Raw genomic sequence first — 12,498 nt, forward strand, 5'->3', positions numbered from 1 at the left:
CGAGTAGCTGGGACTACAGGCGCCCGCCACCACGCCCGGCTAATTTTTTTGTATTTTTAGTAGAGACGGGGTTTCACTGTGGTCTCGATCTCCTGACCTCGTGATCCGCCCGCCTCGGCCTCCCAAAGTGCTGGGATTACAAGCGTGAGCCACCGCGCCCGGCCAAGATTTTTAAAGTAAGGCTAAGTCTATCCAGCCTGCAAGAAAGAAGTCAAAGGAAAGTAATTTCAGTTTACAAATATATAAAGTATTTGTGAGGCACTTTAGGGTACTGAATAAGAGCACAGGCTCTGGAGTCAAGCTGCCTGATATTCATCATTTAACTAAATGTGTCACTTACTTGACTAAGTTACTTAACTTTTCTATGCCTTAGTTTTCTCATTTACAAATGGAGATGACATTGTATCTACTTTATAGGATTGTGGTGGGAATTAAAAGTCAGTATTTGTCCTATAATGCAATACTAAAAAGATAACCCAATTTAAAAATGGGCAAAGGACGTGAACAGACATTTCTCCAAAGAAAACAGACACATGGCCATAAGCACATGAAAAGATGCTCAACATTATTAGCCATCAGAAATGCAAATCAAAACCACAATGAGCTTTCATATTCACTAGGAAGAATATAATCAAGACAATAAAGGCTGGCAAGGATGTAAAGAAACTGGAACCCTCATGCAGTGCTGGTAGTAATGTAAAATGGTATAGCCACATTGGAAACATTCTGGCAGTTCCTCAAAAAGTTAAACATAGTTACCACATAACCCAGGATTTCCACTCCCATATATACATATGTATAAAATATACACATAATGTATATACATTTTATACATAATATACATATATATGTCTACACAAAACATGTGCCCAAATGCTCATAGCAGCCAAATAGTAGAAAAATCCAATGTCTATCAACTGATGAATGGATAAATAAAATGTGGTTATCCATTCCTTACAATGGAATATTATTCAGCAACAGCAAAAAGAGAAAGTACTAAAAACATATGACAACATAGATGAGCCTTGAAAACATAAGTTAAAGAAGCCAGCAACAAAGGAGCACATATTGTATGATTTCATTTATATGAAGTGTACAGAGGAGACAAGCACATAGAGATAAAAAGTAGATTGACTGGTGGTTGCCTAGGGCAGGTATGCCATGGCATGAACTAGGGGGTTGATTATCAAACGGTACATGGTTTCTATTTTGGGGGATGAGAACGTTCTAACATTGACTGTTGTGACGGTTGCACAACTCTGTGAATATGCTAAAAACAACTGAATTATACAATTTAAATGAGTGAATTGTATGATATATGAATTATATCTCAAGAAAGCTGTTATAAAAACAAGTCAGTGTGTGACTTAGGACAGGGTGTAATACATAAGTGCTCAATAAAATGTACAGTATTTTTCAAGTGGTAACAAACTAATTTTAAAGATAAAAGAAATATTTCAAAATGGAAAGAGTGACATATTTTATACATTAAAAAATTACTCACACATTAACATCTATATAGGATGAGAGAACTTTTCAGAAATGGTGAAAATATTCTCTATCTTAATTGGGATATGAGTTACAAGTGTTTGGCAAAATTAAGAGTATCTGTGCATTTCACTCAGTGTAAAATAGCCTCAATTAAGAAAAAACAAAGCCTGAATATTCTATCCAGCCCTCATTTTCTTAATAATGAAAATCAAAGGCAAGCTCAAAGACTTGGAGTTTGTGTCATTCTTTGACACTAAAGGCTTTGTGTTTGTGTCATTCTTAAACAAAAAACACACACACATGTAAAAACCATCTGCATGGCTTAGAGAAAAGGAAATCAACAATTTTCTCCAACTTTCATTTTGTTCTTAGATTTCAAATAAAAATTCTTTTTCCATTTTAAAAAATTATGTTTTCAGGATATAGTATGTCCAGAAAATATATACATATATTTTAAAAAAAAATCAAATCAAACCTTTAATGCTATAGGATCAAGATTGAAATCCCAAACATCTCCAATTGAGTCATCCAGAGCGTCCTCAATTCTTCTCAGTTGAGAGGTATACTCCTCAAGAAATTTCCCATAATTCTTAAGTTGGACTTCGGCATGAATTTCTAAGTTTAAATTTTAAAACAGTATGTGATAAGTACAAGTAATGAATTACAGGACATTTACTTCAAATAACCTCAAAAGTCACGCAAAGCACTGTTAATTATTACTCTGGAATGTCTGGACTTCCTGCAAATAAAGTTTCAAAGTTAAACAACAATTCAGCTTTCAATCTTCTCTATACACGAAATAATTTTAAAAGTAGTAGATGTTACCATATATAAAGTTACTACCTTACAACCCTAACATATTATGAAAAAGTCACTAGCCCATCTACCCCATAACAGAGGGCTTTGAACCAATCTGAAAAGTGCCTTAGACAACTCAATGTCCTGATTCTATCTTTTAGCCATAAACAACTTTTGCAAAAACACATATTCACGACCTGAAGGTGAAAAAAATCTGTCACAGAAGTAACATTCAAAAATGTAGTTTTTAATTCTATACACACTAAGGTTTAATAATACACATAAATATTTTTAAATGGAGGTTTTAGACCTGCTTGAGCATATTATTTCTATAATGTCTAAAATTTAACCAAGATATTTGTTAAATTATTTAACTGTCATAATCAAGTTGGAAAAACCAGCAAAGAACACTGCTTGACTACAGAATACTATGCTGTTCTTCACAGAATTAACTCATTCATAGATAACTTTAAGGAATCATTGGAATAAGCTGGATTTTAAAATATGCCTATTCGTCAAAATCCATGAAAGTATTTCACGTTACACATAAAAATTCATTACTTGTTCCCAAAGGTAACAAATTCAACTCCAACTCAGTTTCTTTTATTGATATGAATAACTTTATTCAACCTTTGTCTTCTAAAAAAGGTAAAAATTTGCTCTCCTCAAATTAGCAATGTGAAGCAAGTAAGATAAAGTGTGTTCTGACTCATGCTGTATTAAAGTATAAAGACCTAGCCCCCATTCTCCCTTACTCTTCAACCATAGTTTTAAATCCGGTGAATCCATTTAGTTCATTAAGGTTTCTGTCTTATTATAGCATTAATCTAGGCAATTTTGGAAAACAATTAGTGTAGATATGATTCACAGACCAAAAATTAATGAAAGCCAAGCACAGGGAGGTGTTATCTTCCCTACAGCTTACATATAAAACTGCCTAGATTCTCAGAACCCCAAATAGTTGTCTTATTCTCAACTACACAGCAAATGACCAGTCAAAGCTGCATTTGACCAGTAAATGACTTCTTAAAGACAATGCTAGGCCGGGCATGGTGGCTCACCCCAACACTTTGGGAGGCCAAGGCCGGTGGGTCGCTTGAGACCAGGAGTTCAAGAACAGCCTGGGCAACATGGCAAAACCTTGTCTCTATCCCAGTTAAAAAAGAAAAAATCAGCCAGCTACTAAGGAGGCTGAGGTAGGAAGATCACTTGAGCCCAGCTGGTCGAGGCTGCAGTGAGCCCTGACGATGCCTCTGCACTGGGCAACAGAGTGAGACCTTGTCTCAAAAAAAAAAAAAAAAAAAAAAAAAAGACAATGCTAGAATGCTAGAAAAACACCATGCCCATAAATCACTCCTTTAATATGTTTAGGGATTCACAAACAGGCAACAGAAAACCTAAAATAACATTAAAAGTTCCTTGTTGACAATAAACGGTTGTAAAATTGGTGAAAAGTTAAAATAACAAAAGTTGAGCTAAGAACTACATGGTAATTTTTTAAGAGTAAAAATTCCAAAAACCTACTTAACATGCTCATCTTTGTCAACAGACTGCATTCCTTGTTTTATCTTTTTATCCCTAATATCTAGCACAGCCACTAGTTGTAGAAAGTATCTGTTGAGTGAATCAGACCATTCTACTCCAGGCTGAACCATTTTCAAACCCAATTAACATACTCTATTCCAATTTTTTTTGAAGATACCAGTTCGTCATCTTTGTCCATAAAACTTCATATATGACAAGGTACAGTTCACTTTATAACAATAAATACAGAATCCTCTCCACACACAAAAAAGTAAAGATTTTGTCATTATCTCCAAGGTTAATTTTTATGCTGCATAAGAGCTAATACCTTATTGCCGCCCAGGCTAGAGTGCAATGGCGCGATCTCGGCTCACTGCAACCTCCGCCTCCCGGGTTCAAGTGATTCTCCTGCCTCAGCCTCCCAAGTAGCTGGAATTACAGGCGCTCGCCACCACGCCCAGCTATTGTATTTTTTTAGTAGAGACGCGGTCTCACCACGTTAGTCTGGCTGGTCTTGAACTCCTGACCTCAGGAGTGTTTTGTGAAAAACTGCAACCCATCCTGGATGTAGCTCACTCTTCTCTGACAGACTTGTAAAACCTAATTCATCTAACTTTGTACGCATTAGTCTCTCTTTGTAAAATCAAGCAAAATTCATCCGGAATTTTTAAAAGCAACGTTCCACCTTTCGGGAAAACTATGAGGGGAAAAAAAAATCACAAACAGCATGCTCCGATCTCTCTTAGATCACTTACACAGATTACTATCACCAAAGATAAGAAGCAGATTGCCAACTTGTATTTATCTCAAGTAGAGTTTCACTACAATTAATCTGGCCTCAATATTTTACTGAAAGAAAAAGAATTTGTTTATTTCGGGATGGACTTCTAAGTTAAAATCAGACAATTCGATCTTGTGAAGCAAAATTTGAAGATTTGCTGTAATTTTTGAAGCCTTTATAGCTGCGATGGAAACTGCAGAACATCACTGAAAAATATCACTTAGCATAAATAAAAGGCCTGGAAAATGATAAAATGACATTCACGTGTTTATTTTCGCGGGGTGAAAAGTTCTTTTTTCGCTCCCTTCTACGGTTATAGCAACGCGATGGGAAAGCCACCCAAACTTGCAAAAGTTGATTTGGAAGGAAAAGAAGAAAAACAAGAAACCGAAACAGGAACCCAGACATCAGCGTCCTCCAGAGCTGAACGCTCTGAGAATCTGGCGAAATCCCCAAGAGGCCAGAGACAGAAGCAGCCTGGGCTCCCGGGGCCGCTGGGCCTCCCGGGCGCGCCCCGCCCAGGCCCCGGGGCAGCTGAAGGGGGACGCCGCTCCCCACGGGGCACCGCAGGCTCCCCAGGAGAGTCTCCGCCTCACACGCCGAGCCCTGAACGGGCAGCCTGACCCGCCGTGGCTGGGACCCCAACCCCGAAAGTAACGCTGGAGAGCGCGTCCCCCGCACACCCCAAAGGCTCTGAAGTGTCCCGCACCAGACAGCTGCGCAGCCGTCCCTCTCGCAGGAGCGCTGCCCAGGACAGCGGCGGGCCGGAGGAGGGTCCACCCGCCGCCCTCGCCCTGCCGCTCCCTTACTCTGCGAGCCGTCGTCAACGCGGTCAAACTCCCAGTCCGGGGACAGAGTCTCCACCGCCATCACCCCGGCGCCTCCCACAAACACAGCCCCAACCAGCCCGTGCGGCTACGACGGCCTCACCCCAGCTACTGTCACAGCACGTGACTTCCGGCCCCGGCCCCGCCTCCGCTCGCGAGGGCCGGCCGGGCTCGTTGCCCCTGCGACCGCGGGGGCCGCTGGGAAAGCGAGTCCTCCGCCGTGGCCGAAGGCGGCCGCCATGGCGTCGGCAGTGTCAGCGTGCGTCCTGCGACCCGGCTTGGGCTTCGCCACCATTGCTTCTCAAGCCACTTCGGCACTCTAATTTCGCCCTGCTCTCTCTAGACGATTTTTAATACCTGGGAAAGTTACTCCTCAGTCTAACCTAAAAAGGGTAGAATTGATGGGGTGGGGAATTAACAGGAAGGCATGATCCTCGAGGATAACGCTGACCAGGCGCTTCTTCCAACAAGCCTGTTTCCCTCCCTGTCGCCACCATAGGAGTTCCTACAGCTCTCCCGTTAGTCAAGACGTTCTGTGCGAGAGGAGGAGTTACTTTATGAACACCCTAACGGGATCTTACGACCTCTTCCCCGCTCTCCACTTAGTCCTTTTAAAAACGCGAGGCGGGATGAAGAACGCTATTGAAGTACATTCTAAAATGATCCCACCTGCAATTTGGATTTTTGGAGACTCGGGATCGGTGTAAAATTCTACATGCACACATGTATTTGCACAAGAATATTTATAGCAACGTGGTTTTCAATAGGAAACTATCTAAATGTCCATTACAAGTGAATTACATAAAGCTCAATACATCCATACTAGGAGTCACTGAAGAGCTGCTAAAATAGATGAAATATATTTATAATGGCATGAACAACCGACACAAGACAGTTTCAGAGTAATGTGCACTTGTGATTACATTTATGTTTTTAAGTTGCACAAACGCGTATGTGCCTATGTGTATGTAAATTCATAGGAAGACAAATCACAGGACGGTGGTTACCTGGGGAAAAGTATGTGTTGGTGAGTAACAGGATTTTCAAGTTTTGATATGTCTACTTATGTGTTTTGAATCCTTAACAATGAGAATTTATTAAGGTTTTACTCGTGTAATCTTAAAAAGAACAGAAAAGAACTAATCAATGTAGGCAAAAGGTCTACTTAAGAGCATTCTTCTGAGGTCATTGGATCTGCCCTGGGTTAAATGTTTATTGAGTGCCCACTGGGTACCAGGCACCAGGCTAGATGCAGAAACTATAAAACAGGTAAGAAAATTGCTTTCTGACCCTATGGCAGACTTAGTGGGCATTTCAGAAAGAAAAAAAAAAATCTTGAAAATAACAGGCATCCTTAGGGTCTAATGGCTGACAAACTTTTTTCCTGTACTTTCTGTGTGACCATGAGTTTGACTTTCCTGGATTCTTAACATTTGCATTAAATCACTGTAATTAATCTCCCAGCAGCTCATTGTGATAAATTGGACTTACAAGTCAGAACAATTTGAATCTATAAATACACTAATCTATTAAAGTTAATAGATTAGTAGCAAGAGGCAGTGTCATGTAATCATTAAAAGCACAGTTTTGACTGCCAAATTGCCTAGGTCCAAATCCTGGCTCTGCCATTTACTAACCATGTGATCTTGGATCACATAATTTAACCTCTGCCTCAATTTCCTCATCTATAAAATGAAAATAAAATAAAACTAGTAAACACCTTGTGGGATTCTTACGAGGACTAAATTAGTTAATACATGTAAGGTACATAGAACAATACCAACCACATACTGTACCAGGTTGCTATTATGAATCAATATAGATGTATCTTAAAAAGATCTCAGAAGTCCCAGTGTGGTGACTCACGCCTGTAATCCCAGTACTTTGGGAGGCCAAGGTGGGTAAGTTTGAGGTCAAACTCACTTGACCTCAAACTCACCCGACTTGAGGTCGGGAGCTTGAGACCAGCCTGGGCAACGTGGTGAAACCCCATCCCTACTAAAAATATAAAAATTAGCTGAGCATGGTACTGCCTGCCTGTAGTCCCAGCTACTCTGGAGGCTGAGTCAGGAGAGTTGTCTGAGCCACTGCACTCCAGCCTGGGCAACAGAGCAAGACTCCATCTCAAAAAAAAAAAAAAAAAAACTCAAGAAGTGTCTGTCTTGATCTTAAATATGTTTAAATCAAATTCCACAGCCTATAATTTCAAATTTTGTTAGAGAATTACAAATTGGATACCAAATAGAAAAGCACATTCACTAAATGAAAAGTGCTATCTGAAAGTTATTTGTAAAACTAAATGTCCTATATTTCTTAGACCTAGTCTGCAGAAGGCAAATCATTATTTTAAGTAATCACATATTCTTCATTCTACTACTCTTCATTCACACAGTACTTTCTGAAAAGCAAGCTTGGAAACAGAAGGAGAAACTTTTCATATGGACAATATTGTGCTATTCAGAGAGCTCCTGTGAACTTTAGAACAGCTGCCTACAGAAGGTGCCTGCCTGCCATTTCCTAGGAATCCTTGCCTTTAACTTACAGCCCCATATACCCACATCTTAAGTTCCAGTTTATTCCATACCAAAATATTTTACATATATGTTATATAGCTAAGTTCTTGGTGAATTTGTTTCTTAATTTACATTTAAAGTCTTCTTCCAACTGCTATTCACCCAAGCAATCCCATTACTGGACTTTTACCCAGAGGAATGTAAATCATTTTACCATGAAGGTACATGCATGGGAATGTATCTTCCCATTGCAGCACTATTCACAATAGCAAAGACATGGAGTCAACCTAAATGCCCGTGAATGACAGATTGGATTTTTAAAATGTGGTACATATACACCATGGAATACTATGCAGCCTTAAAAAAGAATGAGATCATATCTTTTGCAGGAACATGGATGGAGCTGAGGCTGTTATCCTTGGCAAACAACACAGGCACGGAAAACCAAATACCACATGTTCTCATTTATAAGTGGGAGCTAAATGATGAAAGCTCATTAACACAAAGAAGGAAACAACAGACACTGGAGGCTGAGAGTGGAGGGTGGAAGTGGAGAGAGGAGCAGAAAAGATAACTATTGGGTACAGGGCTTAATACCTGGGTGATGAAATAATCTGTACCACAAACCCCCATGACATGAGTTTACCTATGTAACAAACCTTTACATGTACCCCTGAACCTAAAATAAAAGTTTAAAATAAATAAATAAAATCTAAAATAAATAAAATCTTCTTCCTACAATAGAAATTCTATGGCAATAACTCACTAGAGACGTTTCACTTAGTAATTTGTCACAGAATCCTGCATGTATCTGTTTAAAAAATTCCTGATATGTTAATTCTAGTATTTATTTACAAAGTAATCTCTCACTTGAACAACCACTATAGATGTGTGACAGGTCTTGTCTCTCCACTGTCCACATTCTCTATGTGAAGCTTCTTGAAACCTATCTGATCAGGTCATGCCCCACTTTAGATCCTTCCCATTGCCTATGATATGGAGTTTATGCTTCATAGCATGTAACTCAAGCCTTCTTCCAATCTGCCCTTTTATTTAAGGGATCCTAAAATCCTTGTACTGGTTGGTTATCAATTATTGTGGAATCATATAGATTACCACTATATCTATTTTTACTAGAGACGGGGTTTTGCCATGTTGGTCAGGCTGGTCTTGAACTGCTGACCTCAGGTGATCCGCCCACCTCGGCCACCCGAAATGCTGGGATTACAGGAGTGAGCCACTGCGCCCAGCCTAGATTACCGTTGTATCTAATTCCCTGAATTCCTGGTTGGACTGAATGCTTTGGCCCTGTGCTTCCATGGTATTTACCACTTCGAAGTTACCTATTGACATAATTATCTTCACTATTAAGTTATGTATTAGTTTCCGATTGCTGCTGTAGCAAATTGTCACCAACTTAGTGGTTAAAAGAGTACAAATTTATTATCTTCTAGTTCTAGAGGTCAGAATGCCAAAATCAGTCTCATTGGGCTAAAGTAAAGGTGTTAGTAGGGCTGGTTCCTCTTGGACACTCAGAATCTATTTCTTTGCCTTTCTCATCTTCTGTGCATTACTTGAACCTCTTGTTTCTGCCATCACATTTCCTACTATTGACTGATTGACCTGCCTTCCTCTTATAATGACCCTTGTGATTACATCAAGCTCACTCAGATAATCCAGGATAATCTCCCTATCTCAAAAATCCTTACCTTAATCATATCTGCAAAGTCCTTTTAAACATGTAAGGTAACATATTCACAGGGTCTAGGGATTAGGACATGAACATCTTTGGGCACCTGTTATTCAGCCTAATACAGACCATCAGCTCTTTGGTATCAGGGACCATGATTTATTCCCACATTGCACAGTCCCTGATACATGTTAAGCACTCAGAAAATAATTACAGTAAATACAGGAAGTCAAGAAGCCTGAAGTACTTTCTGATAACTCCAATATCTGGATTTCCTGAGGGTCTCTTTTCTGTTGTCTGGTGATGTTTTGTTTTGTTATGTTATGTTTCTTTTTCTCTTGGTTTTCCATCATTTGGCCTTATTTCCTGGCATAGCTGATAATTTTTATAGTGCATCTTGACCTTTATGTATGAAAAATTGTAAAGATAAGTTAAGGCTCTGAATGATGTCATCTTTCTTCTGAGGGGATTACTATATTTTCTGGAAAGCCATTAGTGTAGGGGCAGATTACTTTAACCCAGTCTAGGACTGTTCTGATTTGAAACTGGGTTTCTGTCTTTGTGAGAGCTCATCTATTTCTGTTATCACAGTCCTAGGGTATAGCTTTGCAGGGGAGCGTGGCAGGGCCTGCCAAACCTGATCAGCTTTTCCACCTCTCAGCTACTGCTTTCAGCTCCCCAGCCTCATAAACTCTCAGCTGCCACATTGCAAATCAGCAGATGTCTTGAGGTGAAATGTGGTGCCAAAGGTCAAGCTCAACTTTTTGGATCATCTCTTCTGAATTTCAGTTCCTCGGATCCTCACTGTCCTGGGTCTCCAATGCCTTCAAAAAGGATTTTAGCAAAAAGAGCAAAAATGGAAAAATTGGATAACATCAAACTTAAAAACTTCTGCATGTTAGAGTAAATAATCAACACAGTGAAAAAGCAAGCTATGGAATGGGAGAAAACAATTGCAAATCATATGTCTGATAAGGGATTGATTTCCACAATATGTAGAGAACTCTTACAGCTCAACAACAACAAAACAATTTAAAAATTGGGCAAAGGATCTGAATAGACATTTCTCCAAAGAAGATATACAAATGGCCAAGAAGCATATGAGAAGATGTTCAACATCACTATTAGAGAAGTGCAAATCAAAACCACAGTGAGGTATTACCTCACACCCATTAGGATGGCCACTATCAATAAAACAAAAAATAACAAGTATTGGCAAGGATGTGGAGAAATTGGAACGCTTGTGCACTGCTGGTGGGACTGTAAGATGATGCAGTTGGTATGAAAAACACTATGGAGGTTCCTTAAAAAACCAAACATAGAATTACAGTATGATCCAACAATCCCTCTGCTGGGTATATATCCAAAAACAGGCTGGGCATGGTGGCTCATGCCTGTATTTCCAGCACTTTGGGAGGCCAAGGTGGGCGGATCAATTGAGGTCAGGAGTTTGAGACCAGCCTGGCCAACATGGTGAAATCCCGTCTCTACTTAAAATAGAAAAATTAGCCAGGGGTGGTGGTACGCGCTTGTAATTCCAGCTACTTGGGAGACTGAGGCAGGAAAATTGCTTGAACCTAGGAGGCAGAAGTTGCAGTGATCAGAGACCGTGCCATTGCACTGCAGCCTGGGCAACAAGAGCGAAACTCTGTCTCAAAAAAACAAACAAGAAACATGGAAAGCAGGATCTCAAGGAGATATTTGCACACTCATATTCACTGCAGCATTAACCACAATAGCCAAGGGCAGAAGCAGTCCAAATGTCCATAGAGGAATTAATGGATTTTTTAAAATGTAATATATATATATATGATGGGGTGCAGGAAATACTACCCCAGCAGCTTCCAATTGAGCTTAAAATAATATAATCTCCCACTTGTCTGTATGCTCTATAAACAACTAAACTTTATCTCTTTGATACAGTTCAGTGCCAAGTATAATGCTAGGTACATAGATGATAAACATGTATTTGTTGAATGAGTGAACCAATAATTGTCATTTTTTTCAAGTGCTCTGTAATAAATACTCAGTTTACAGGAAAAGTATTTCCTCATAGTTCTTCAACAGATGGCACTGTTTGTTAAAGAATCTAAGGATAAAAGAAATCATGTAATAACATGGCTTTTTTAGTTGTTCATTTCTTCAACCAGTGTTTAATCAGGACTTTCTCTGTTTGGTATGCCACAGTGACCAAAACTCTTCAAAGAGCCCAATTGTCTGGTAAGTGAAATTTTTCAGATGTTTTAACTTAGGGGCCAGCAAAGTACAGACAGCAGATCAGTAAATAAAGTAAAACTTTACTTACTTTTGTAAATAAAATAGCAGACTACAGCCATGCCCATTAATTTACATATTTTACATTAAACATAATTTACATTTGTGTTTCATCGTTGGCTGCTTCACACTAAAATGGCAGTTGGGTAGTTATAGCAGCAATCATATGGCCCACAGGCCTAAAATATTTGTTACTTGGCCCTCTAAGAAAAAGTTTGTCAGCTGGGCATGGTGACTCACTCCTGTAATCCTAGCAGTTTGGGAAGCTAAAGTGAAAGGGTAGCTTGAGCCCAGGAGTTCAAGACCAGTCTGGGCAACATAACGAGATTTGGTCTCTAAAAAAATTTGTTTTAATGAGCTGGGTGTGGTGGCATGCACCTATAGCCCCAGCTACTTAGGAGGCTGAGGCGGGAGGATCGCTTGAGCTCAGGAGTTCAAGGATGCAGTGAGCTGTGATTGCACCAGTGTGCTCTACCCTCGGCAACAGAGTGAGACCCTGTCAGAAAAAAAAAAAAGAAAAAGAAAAAGAAAAAGAGAAAAGAAAAAAGAAAGAAAAAGAATGAAAGAAGAAGGAAGGAAGGAAAAAGAAAGAAGGAAGGA

General features: G+C 39.6%; 2 protein-coding genes across 7 annotated transcripts in view; one reads left to right on the top strand and one right to left on the bottom strand.

Moving 5' to 3' along the window:
* WASHC4 (WASH complex subunit 4) overlaps positions 1-5,534 on the bottom strand; it is a 65,290-nt gene extending 59,756 nt beyond the window's left edge. For 3 of the 4 annotated variants that reach the window (XM_032168826.2, XM_058426062.1, XM_032168828.2), the window contains exons 1-2: positions 5,404-5,519; positions 1,967-2,106 (exon numbers count right to left, since the gene is read on the bottom strand). In XM_032168826.2, coding sequence (XP_032024717.1) covers positions 1,967-2,106; positions 5,404-5,464 — 201 coding nt within the window. In that variant the 5' untranslated portion in view covers positions 5,465-5,519. Of the gene's footprint in view, positions 1-1,966; positions 2,107-5,403 lie in introns of all 4 variants that reach the window. The other variant, XM_032168825.2, reaches the window with a different exon arrangement.
* A 620-nt stretch (positions 5,535-6,154) lies between these two features.
* The window catches only part of ALDH1L2 (aldehyde dehydrogenase 1 family member L2), an 88,760-nt gene continuing 82,416 nt past the window's right edge, over positions 6,155-12,498 (top strand). For all 3 annotated transcript variants that reach the window (XM_058425695.1, XM_058425697.1, XM_058425698.1), the window contains exon 1: positions 6,155-6,448. In XM_058425695.1, coding sequence (XP_058281678.1) covers positions 6,374-6,448 — 75 coding nt within the window. In that variant the 5' untranslated portion in view covers positions 6,155-6,373. The remainder of the gene's footprint in view (positions 6,449-12,498) is intronic.

This window comes from Hylobates moloch, unplaced genomic scaffold (genome assembly GCF_009828535.3).
Source record: "Hylobates moloch isolate HMO894 unplaced genomic scaffold, HMol_V3 SCAFFOLD_12, whole genome shotgun sequence".
In the NCBI taxonomy this organism is placed as follows: domain Eukaryota; kingdom Metazoa; phylum Chordata; class Mammalia; order Primates; family Hylobatidae; genus Hylobates; species Hylobates moloch.